Source organism: Prinia subflava, chromosome 7 (assembly GCF_021018805.1).
Source record: "Prinia subflava isolate CZ2003 ecotype Zambia chromosome 7, Cam_Psub_1.2, whole genome shotgun sequence".
Lineage (NCBI taxonomy): Eukaryota > Metazoa > Chordata > Aves > Passeriformes > Cisticolidae > Prinia > Prinia subflava.
In genome coordinates this window covers 25,918,422-25,929,090 of record NC_086253.1, presented here as the reverse complement: position 1 = coordinate 25,929,090, position 10,669 = coordinate 25,918,422, and the positions used below count along the sequence as shown (strand labels likewise).

The 10,669-nt window shown below is 39.4% G+C and overlaps 1 protein-coding gene across 2 annotated transcripts in view; it reads left to right on the top strand.

Moving 5' to 3' along the window:
* The window catches only part of NFXL1 (nuclear transcription factor, X-box binding like 1), a 51,027-nt gene continuing 40,358 nt past the window's right edge, over positions 1–10,669 (top strand). Inside the window, exons 1-11 of one of the 2 annotated variants that reach the window (XM_063401887.1) lie at positions 1–329; positions 1,432–1,602; positions 1,939–2,048; positions 3,668–3,801; positions 5,273–5,451; positions 5,636–5,797; positions 5,892–5,992; positions 7,182–7,296; positions 7,632–7,756; positions 8,917–9,039; positions 10,360–10,450. In XM_063401887.1, the coding sequence (XP_063257957.1) occupies positions 170–329; positions 1,432–1,602; positions 1,939–2,048; positions 3,668–3,801; positions 5,273–5,451; positions 5,636–5,797; positions 5,892–5,992; positions 7,182–7,296; positions 7,632–7,756; positions 8,917–9,039; positions 10,360–10,450 (1,471 nt within the window). In that variant the 5' untranslated portion in view covers positions 1–169. The remainder of the gene's footprint in view (positions 330–1,431; positions 1,603–1,938; positions 2,049–3,667; positions 3,802–5,272; positions 5,452–5,635; positions 5,798–5,891; positions 5,993–7,181; positions 7,297–7,631; positions 7,757–8,916; positions 9,040–10,359; positions 10,451–10,669) is intronic. The other variant, XM_063401888.1, reaches the window with a different exon arrangement.

Below are 10,669 nucleotides of genomic sequence, written 5' to 3'. Positions count from 1 at the left end.
CGGGAGCTGTAGTCGCGCTGCCGCGGAAGCACCGGCGGCGCCGCCGCCTGCACCGCCGGGCGGAGCGGCCAGGCCGGGCTGGGCCGGGCGGAGCCCTCCTCGGGCGGCTGTGCCGGCGGGGCGGAGGGTCTGGCACCGCCGCTGTCCTTTGCTCTCTGGCGCCGGACGAATGGAGGCTCAGTGGCGTCAGGGCGGCCGGGGCCGCGGCCGCGGCAGGCCCGGGGACGAGCTCGCCGCTCGCTCTGGGGCGGCCGCCCGGCCCCCGGCCGCTCGGGGCCGCGGCGGTGCCCGCGCTGCGGCACCGCGGACCATCGGCGACGGTGCCAGCGGTGAGTGTCGCGTTCTGCCGTCTGCCCGGGCTGGGGAGCCGGCGGTGGCCCGCAGCCCCTGCAGGTGGCGAGGTCGGGGCTGTCCCCGGCGCCGCGGGGAAGGGAGGCTGGCGGGCCCCGGCCCCGCTCCCGCGCTGCTTGGCGATGTCGAGCCGGTGTTCGCCATGTGCCGCGTCCTGCCTGCAGCTCCCTGCCGGGGAGGGACGAGGAGGCCTCGGGCAGTGGCGAGGAGCGCGGGGCTAAGCCCTCGCCAGGGTGCACAGGGTGCACCGTCTTCCTCTCGGAGCAAAAGAGTGAAGTGTGAAGTAGTGGAGGACACGTCTGTTTCTTTCTGGTTGGAAACAGCCAAGGGGAGTTGCTCGGTAGAGACAGCGTTAGGTGTCAGGTCAGGGAAACTCTTTGCTCCGGTCTGGGAAAGGTGCGGGCTTTGGGTGGGCGCGGCAGTTCTGAGTGCAAGTTCATCCTCGGGAAATACACCCGAGAAGTGCCAAAGACACAAAACTCCTTTTAGTGGCAACATAGTTTCTTAAGAAGACCCTTGAAATTAAACTTGGGGGAACTCTGGTAAATATATTAGGTTTAGTAGTATAATATGGAAAGGTAGCAATCCCCTGTGAAATAGCAATAACGATTTGTTGAATTTGAGGGAGATCTGGGAAAGTGCTGGAGAAGTACGTGTATGGTATCTGCAAGTTATAACAACTGAAAATTTGTTATAAACAAACCTGCGTGTTGTGGTTTTTTTTGTTCTCCTCATGCTGTGACAGTTGTGTTTGTGTGGGATGTGTGGGGATTTTTTAAAGTATCCCTTTCATAAAGCAGCATTATAGTTGTTTGTATTCTGATATGTTAGGTTGGAATTGTCAGCAGCAATTGACACATAATAATTCCTGCTGTGAATTTTATGATAATGCATAGTAAAGAAGTAAATACAGTTTATCTCTTCTTGTGTGGTATTGAAAATGTAGTGATGTGATACTCTTAAAAAATAAAATCAGCAAACTCTTTAAAGAAAAGGGCAATTGAAAGTATGTCGAACTGAATGTGGTGGTTACAATTAGCTATCCTGGTATTCACCATCATTAGTATTTTTTGTTAATAGAATTATCTTCATTGAAGAAATTTGATGAAATTAAGAAGGCTAATCAGGCTGCAGCAAAAAAGCTAGTTGAAGACCAGTTAAGCTCCTCGTCTGAAGATGATGATGAAGATGCTGAAGTAAAGCAAGGGAAGATTTTGGACAAAACATTTACCATTTACACCAGTCAAACTGGTAATTTTTTTTATCATTTATTGACTTTTATTTTGGTATGAAAGTAGAAGCAATGCACTAGCGTTGTGTATTAGGTTTTTACTGTAGTTGGAAGGAAGGCACTCTATCATGGTGTCTTACATTAAAAATATTTTTTCCCAGCAGTGCATGCTGGCCGTACTTCTTGTCTGTTCGTGCAGAAGCAATGGTATAGCTTTAAACTGTCTTAAGTGTGGCTTTTTTAATAATACATGATTGGCTTTATTCAGAAAAAAAAAACTTTTACAACAGTCTCAACATGTACAAAGTAACAGATCAAACATTACTGATTGCTTTCAAAATCTTTATCCATTAAAGATGGAGATGCAAGTGAACTGGAACGTACGAGACAGTACATGAATGAGGCTTTTCAGTCAGGGGCCATGACATGTCTCATCTGCATTGCTTCAGTTAAAAGGAACCAAGCTGTAAGTACTTTACAGTAATCTTTCAGAGCAAAACAAATGCAACTGTCCGAAAAACTTGTAATATATTATTGAGGTTATTATTGAGATGGATAGCTTTAAAATGGTGAAAATACTAAATGCAAATTTGGCATCTTTGGATTCTGAAACACTGGAACACATAAGTGGTTGTATGTGTAGCTTGTAATCAGAATATGTTGGGTTTTGTCATATGTTTGTTATCATAGTGTAATATAGCTATTTTTAGGTTTTAGGTAGTAGCAGGTAACAAAGATAAGTGCTTGAATGCCAGTGCTTGCAACTGTGTATTCAATATGCTATAGATTAGCAAAGCAAGACATGAAATAAGAAAAAGTTAAGAGATATTATTGTTACATTTACGGCAGGGAAGCTAAGATAAACTTTGCTGCCTTCAATGCTGATCAGGTGAAAAAGAAATGTGTGTGTCAGAGAAGTTTATCCTGTTTCACACAGATGCATTTTATATGGAAGAAATTTCAGGACAAATATTTTTTCCTCTTTCTGTTAAAGGTACTTGAATCAAAAACATGTTTGCAACTGTATGTTTAACATTAAAAAGAAAAGAAGTGCAGAAAATATTTTAATTTCTTTTGATAAATATACACAGACTACACGTACCAATGAAACTGTAGTCAGTAACACCTTTCTAAAAAGAAATGCAATATATTTTGTATGAATCCTTAACATATTTAATCTGTGTTCTTTCAGACCTTAATGAATATGTTTAGCTTGATATTTGAAGTTCTGTGGCTCTTGATAGAGTTAATCTTATCTCAGCAGAATGAGATGATTTGGCTTGACTTGAAAGCCTTCTTGTATAACCCAGTGGTTTGCTAATTATCTCAAATCTCTATCATTTCAGCCTAGTCTGTTTGTTTATTTAATGTCTCCTGCTTAGCTTTAGTTTTGGGAAGTTAGTTAACATAGTTCTAGAAACTTAGTCCTTGGCACTGTCCTCTATAAGTTAATGGGGAAAGTCTGTATTTTCACAGTATTATTTCATAAAATTGTCTTAAGTTATTAAAAAAAAATCAGTTAAAATTTTTTTCTGCACTTTTCGTACCAAACTGTTATAGTTTTGGGTAAAGCCAAAGCCATCTTTATGGTGTCAGTGGTTTAATAAGGGAGAATGGCACAAGCTGGGCCTTGGGAGGTGCCAATTGGATACTAGGAAGGTAGTAGGGCAGTTGGATTAGATTGCTCAAAATGGTTGTGGAGTCCCCATCCCTCAGGACTTTCCAGCTTTGCTAGGCAAAGCTATGTCTGAACAGAGCTAAGCTGGCAACAGTCCTTTGGGCATCAGTTTGTGCTACGTGACCTTCAACAGTGTGTTTAAGTCAACATTTCTCTAGTTATTTGAGTATTATGGGCTCTGTCAGCCTTGGCAAAAACTTCCCACGTGTGTTGGAAAAAAGATGATAGGTATGAATCTATAACAGTAAAACTGTCTGTATTGATCTAACAGTGGGTATAATCTATCTTAGAAAAAACATTTTTAAAGGGAAAAATAGCAGGCTTATGTTTCTTTAGATATTATGGATGTTCACCAGTGGAAACGGAAACTTCATTTAAAGCAATTGACACTTGATGTCTGCTCTTAGGTCTGGAGCTGTTGTGGATGCTTTTGTATCTTTCATCTGGTATGTATCCAAAAGTGGGCCAAGGACAGCCTCTTCCTTGTATCTTCTCCTTTGACTGATGACGATTTTGGGAAGAAGGATTATCCCTGGCCATGGTGAGTTCTTCATGGTACACGTACAAAGTTATTTCTTTTGGGAAAACCATGCAAACTGGTGTTCCTTTAGAAGGAGTGGTACTTGTACATCATGTGCACAAGAATAAAGAGTTTAGAAGACTGACTTTTCTGTTGCTTTTTAAAATTATTTTTAAGTTTTCGTTAACATAATTCAGAAAAATTTCACAGTGATTTAAAACCTTGCTGCATCAAATTTGTTTTAACCTCTGAGAAGGTAACTTATCTGTCATGTGTCTCAGCCTCTGCCATTTATTTCTGAATGGCTTTACATATTTTTCACTTTTAAATTTGGCACCATGGAATAAATTTAAAAAATATTGTCAAATAGCAAGATGTAGGGATTTGTTTGTTTTTTTTAGTCTCAGTATAATCCAAACATTAAATCAGGTCTTGTAGTTTTCCTTGAGATGGTATAAAGAAGGTAGTAATGTGGCTGCATAGATAAAATTTCTAATTTTTGTTTAGGTAATAAAGAGTCAGTTGTTGGCTTGCAGCATCTCAAGTTGATAATGCCTCTTCTACTATGAACTTGTTTTGTTTTTAAACATAATGTTTATGATGAGAAAAATTGCAGGCAAATGGTATTTTATTTTACATTTAAGGTCACACTAAAACTGTGCTATCACTACTGAGAAATGGTTTGTGGTCTGTAACATATTATATCAGGGCAAATTGATTTTTTTATAAAAATGAGTACATAGGTCTTTCAGAGTCTTTCTCTTCTTCTCTGAGGGGAGCCTTCTTGTCTGTTGTCTTTTCCCAATGTAGTCAGCAATATGAATTGCTTTGTTTCTCCTCCCTTGTGTTGCCTACCTTGTCCATGGCTTGATTGGAGCCTGTTGGGCCTGTGGCACTTGATAAATTCTAGTGTCTTTCTACCTTTAGCAATAATGAATTTTTAAATTTTTATCAATATTAAAGGTGAAAAATGAAGGTGTATATCTTGTATCTAAAATTTTTCAGATAAAATTCTAATTATTATGCATGGTTTTAATAGCATTGCTAAGCTTTGTTTTACATGGCTAATAGACTGCTACTAGCAAACTCCTGGGTTTTATTTTTTTTTTAATTGGTTCTATCTAAGTAGGCTAACTGTAGGTTCTTTGGCGTAAATTCTTTTGATATTACTTGACATAAAAATTGTTCTGATTTTCGCTGTGCTAATTTTTATGTATATTCTTAGAGAAAAGAAATTTCATTAACAGGACAATTCCTTAGACATTCTTATTAATTATTGTAAATGTGTTTAATTATGTATTATGAAATCTGACATAGAAAATCTGACCTTTATTCTGTGTTACTGTATATTGTTGTTATTTATTGAGTAATTGTAAAAATATTAATTGGTAGCATTAAAACAGTCTTGGGAAGCCAAAATGATAAAAACTGCCTTTAAAAAAATTGTTTTGAAGAGTTTCTTTTGTTTTCACCCCTTTTTCCCTTGTTGTAGTCCAAAATGTAGGTTTGAATACAAACGCTCCGAAACTCCCAGTAGGTATTACTGTTACTGTGGAAAAGTGGAGAATCCACCAGTGGACCCATGGCTGGTACCTCACTCCTGTGGTCAGATATGTGAGAGGGAATTCAAACCTCCCTGTGGTCATAAATGTTTGCTGCTTTGTCATCCAGGTAAATCCTTTGTGTTTCTTGGTTGTGTGACCTGTATTGAGGTACCTGTTACACAGTTCAGCTTAACATCTGTTAAGTATATTTAAAATTCTCAGAGTAAAAGAGATGTAGTCATGCTGAATGGTCACTAGCAGGACACTATTTTTCCTGTCATTAGCAAGATGCTCTTTTTTCCTGTAATCAGGACCGTGCCCACCTTGCCCGAAGATGGTCACAACCACGTGTCACTGTAAGAAGGCCCAGCCAGTGCCCCGCAGGTGCAGTGCCAAGGCGTGGTCTTGCTGCCTGCCGTGTGGACGAACGTTGCTGTGTGGACAACACGCTTGTGAGAATCCCTGTCATGCAGGTAGGCCAACCTCTTTAGATTTCAGAGCAGTAGCAGTTTCTATTAAGATATCTCATTGTTTCTACTCTCAATGTCACTTTGCAATTACATACAGGAGATTGTCAGCCCTGTCCACGTGTCAGCAAACAACAGTGTATCTGTGGGAGACAGACAGTGGAGAGACTTTGTGCAAGCCCTCAGTGGCAGTGTGATCAGGTATGTTGAAGCTAGCCTTTTAAGCTGATTTCTTACCTTTATAAACTTTGATTATTTGGTGTATTAAAGATTGGAAATGTATTCAGTAAGAAAAAATACTTTTTAACTTTTGAGAGTGTAATCAAAAATATAGACAACATTGTTTGAGAAGAGGTTGAATTGGTGGCTCCGTTTAATTTTTTCTGGTTGTTAAAATATTCATGTTCTGGAATTGTTTTAGGGTTACGCTAGTGGTGAATTTAACTTTATATACTCTTTCTTGTACCTGAGGTTGAAATTTCAGCTGTTGCCTTCAAAAATAAGAATGAAACCACAGCTTAGTAGACAAGAGTTTCATGCTTATTTTTAGGACTATAGCAGAATGAAAGCTTTGTGATTAATTCTTTGAAGTATATTTGCAGCCTGTCCTTAAGGCCAAGGCTATGGATTGACAGACTGGAAAAAATAAAAATAATTAAAAAAATTAAGTGGTGGAGGGGAGGCTGCATCAGGAGGTACTTGGCCATTCTGATCCCAGTAAGAAAGGTGCTTAGCCTATGGGAAGTATCAATTAAAATGCAGTTTATTTCAGCTAACACCATAGAGAAAATGAGTATAATCTGAAGACCAGTATGTCCCTTTAGATCTTTGGAACCCTGAGCTGTGCAGCATTGAATAGGCCATGGTAGATGTCCAGCATGCAATGCAGACCCCGTTATGGTTGTTGAAGGTATTGTAGGATCTTCTTACAAGAAAGCATCCTTGATCATAATTTCTACAGTCAAACAGAAAGGGTATTCAAATGAGAACTTGTTGCTGCACTTTTAGGTAAAGGCAAGGTCATGGAGACAGCATAAGTGGGAGCTGCCTCCAATCTCTTCTGCTACATTAAGTTTATTCTGTGGCCAAAGTGTACGTTTAGCACAATGCAGGCCTGAAGGCTGAGCAGTATGTGCAGCACAGCACAGACCTGTGACTATCAGGTTTTCTGAATCACTAACTCCTCACTCTACTGTGGTCTTCCAGGCAGGATCACTGCAGGGATGATCAGTTTTATTTAGTGAACTCAGCAAATACAACATTTATTAACAAAATTTGGAAAAAGTGAAATTCCATCCAGAAGTACCTGCTGCTTTTTACCCTTGGCTTGCTTTGGCTTGATATGTAGTTCTATTACATTACATTCACTTGGTTTCTCTGAATTTCTCAGGTGTGTGGGAAATGTTTGCCATGTGGCAATCACACATGTGAACAAGTTTGTCATGCTGGTCCCTGTGGAAACTGTCCTCGTTCTGGGAAAAGATCTTGTCCATGTGGAAAAACAAGTAAGCTGCTTTTGTTTTTTTAAATGATCAATTGAATAAAAAGTCCTCAAGTCTTGCACAATCAGTAATTAAGGTGAATTCTGCGGGGCAGGGTCCATAAAATATTCTTACAGTCAACAATGACAGTGTATTAACTTTTTTTGCATAACTTTCAAAGCTGTACTTAGCACCAGAGGTTTAATTTGTGATGTGAATAACTAAATAACTCTAAAGAAGCTTTTAAAAAAATGAAAGACAGCTATCATTTGAACTTACTATATATTGCATTTTTTCCAGAAGTATTTTGGCTTTTTGTTTTCCTAAATGTTTACTAATAGTTCTCTCTCTTCATTTAGAGTTTACGTTGCCTTGTACAGAAGATGTGCCCACCTGTGGTGATAGTTGTGACAAGGTTCTTGAATGTGGCATCCATAAATGTTCGCAGCGCTGTCATCGGGGCCCCTGTGAAATATGCAGGCAGGTTAGTCTTACTTGATCAGATTTACCTTTTGTTTGGGCTTTTGAACTATGTGCCTGGAACAGTGCAAGTCACCTAAGGAAAATGACATCGTATCTATCACAAAATCTGTGACTTTGTTTATTCAAAGCAACATGTTCTTTCATTATTCCCTTCCCAGCCCAACACAACTCTGATTAAGTAGACAAGCATTGTGTTGAGTTGAGGCTGTACCTGTGGATGAGTGTATTGCTTTGGATCAGTTTTGTTTTGTTTTGTTTTAAAGTTATTATGCCCTAAAAGACACACAATTTCCCCCCCATCTTTTCTAGCTTCCTTCTGACTTTTTCTTTCTATGATTCCTTCCTCCCTCTTTCCTTCATTAGTGAGATGCAAGGTGGTGTAATATCACCGTGGAGGCCTAGCCCGAAAACAGACTGGGGACACAGATCTGGGTGCAACAGAGCATGCAGGGCAGAAGACCCGGTTTATTTACAAAAACCTACTTTTATACTTTTTCTATTAGGCCTGTGGATTGGAGGAAGGAATTCCCACCTCCACACCACATTGGTTAAGGGGACTGTCACACAGTCTTGTTTGTCCCAGCAGGGAATGTAAAAACAATGGCTATGTTTATAGAACATAGCTGATGTTTACATTAAAAGAGCGTGAGAAGGTACGGACTTCTCCTTTAATATGAACGCTCAGCAAACCAGGAAAAACTCATGGCAACAGTGTAACATAACATTATTTTCTTCTTTGTAAGAAAATTGTTTCACTGTGGTCTAGATATATCTGGAGCTTCTGTGGTTTGGCCTAGAAAGCCACTGCTCTGTCAGGTCTCAGTTGTCTCTTCCTTTGAAGCTTTGGCTACAAAGTCTAGGTGATAGTAATCATCATATGACAGCCATGATGAGGGTCAGATAAACCTGCTCATTTACTTCTTAAATTATCTGAATGCACTAATGGTGAATCTACTTTAGTGTGCAGGAGGTGTACTTTTTTGTATGAATTTGTTTTGCAGTTACACTTAGCATCTTGCATGACACACTTGCATTGTGTATGCAGTGAAATGTTACTTTTTCTAGAACTTTCTTTTACAGGTAGCAGTAGAACATTTTATTTTCCCACTTTCCTCTTGTTTTAAAAACGCTCTGCCTTTTTTTCCCCATCTGGCTGCCCAGGAGGTTGAGAAGCAGTGTCGCTGTGGGAAGCACACCAAGCGCATGCCGTGCCATAAGCCATACCTGTGTGAGACCAAGTGTACTAAAATCCGTGATTGCCAGAAGCACCAGTGCCGGAGGAAGGTGAGCGCCCACAGATAATTGTTCTCAAATGCATTGTGTAGCTGACTTTTAAATAAATCTCGATAAAATCATATCAATTTCTCCACCTCATGTTATTGTGTAGAAAGAGGAGTTTTCTTCCATGTCACTGAAGTTAGTTTTCTGTGTACCAGAATTCTCTGAAAAGGATAACATCGAGTAAAACTCACTGGCCTTACCACCATGGAGGGCATTTTGAGAACTCTGCAGTTCCTGAAGGCAGTTTTGCTTTCAGATTCTTGAGTAATCACTGATGCTTCATGCATTCTGCAGTAGTTAAATCAATTTATTCCCCTACTTTGTAGGAAGAGCTGGGAATCACTTCCAACTTTATCAGAGACACACTCTTTATTTTCAATAGCCCAGCATTCCATCCCACCTTCTAGTACACAGCAATGCAAGCAGCAGTTCTCTTACAATTGTGAATTGAAGTTTTGTTTCCTTTCTTATTTGAAGTCAAAAGGAATGATTGATACTCAGAAGTATCTTTTCAGTTTATTCGTTCAAGAGAGCCTGAAAGTTGCCTGGTATTTGTGAATTAATACATTGTGTAAGTTGGACAACTTACCACAAATAGGCATGAAAAAATACAGTTTTACTCTTAAGCATTTTTGAATATTATTGTTGTAGTGAATTTATTTTATGTGAAAAGATTACAAAACAAGTAAATGCAGTCTTGACACCGCTATGATGAAAAATCCAAGTTTCTTGTTGGAAGGAGGGTGCCTTTGAAGTTGATAGAAAAGATGCTGTTCTCTCCTGATACAGGATCCACTGATGTGAAGGTTTTGTGAAATGTTCTGATTCTTTCACATTACTAATTTATTTAAGAATAGAAAATAGATAACTGGTCTTGGAGTTATCTGCCTTTACTACAGAGGTAAAAGGTGTATTAAAATGTTAGCAACATTTTTGTGCTGGGACAATACAGTATAAAAGTGGAAGAAATTGCAGAATAATGAGGTAAATTGCTAGATGTCCTATCTTCTGAAATCATTTGGGATTGAAATGTTATAGTATTTTGAACTTTTAAATGTTCTTATGCTTTTCTGAAGTCCTATGCCTTTTTAGTGTGTTGAAATGATGCATTCAAATTTGTATTTTCTTGTTACTTTGTAATTCAACTTTTTTTAACCACTTTATGGGTGACCTTTCTTCTGGAGTGAGTTGGAGGAAATTCCACTAAAATGCACTGACTTTTTTTTTTAAATAAGTACTGAAAAAATGAAATAGTAGAAGAAAGAAAGTGTGTACCAGAAATTTCTGTTTGCAGTTATTAGACTTCCTGGGTTTTTTTAATAGTGCTGTTCTGGAAACTGTCCACCTTGTGATCAAGTCTGTGGGCGGACTCTCGGCTGCAGAAATCACAAATGTCCTTCAGGCTGCCACCGAGGTAAGAACAGGTGAAGAATCCCTGTAGTGGTGGAATATTGTTTATTTTTGCCAAATTTCATGCTTGTATGACTGTGTGTGGTGCTTAATAAATTTTCTCCATTGTTGCATGGGGGCAGTGTGTTTGAAAGTGCTGGATAGAACTTAAGGACTTACACAGTGGCAACCTGAGCTCTTACCTGGTGATTTTGCTTAATACTTTCCCTCTGAAAATGCTCTT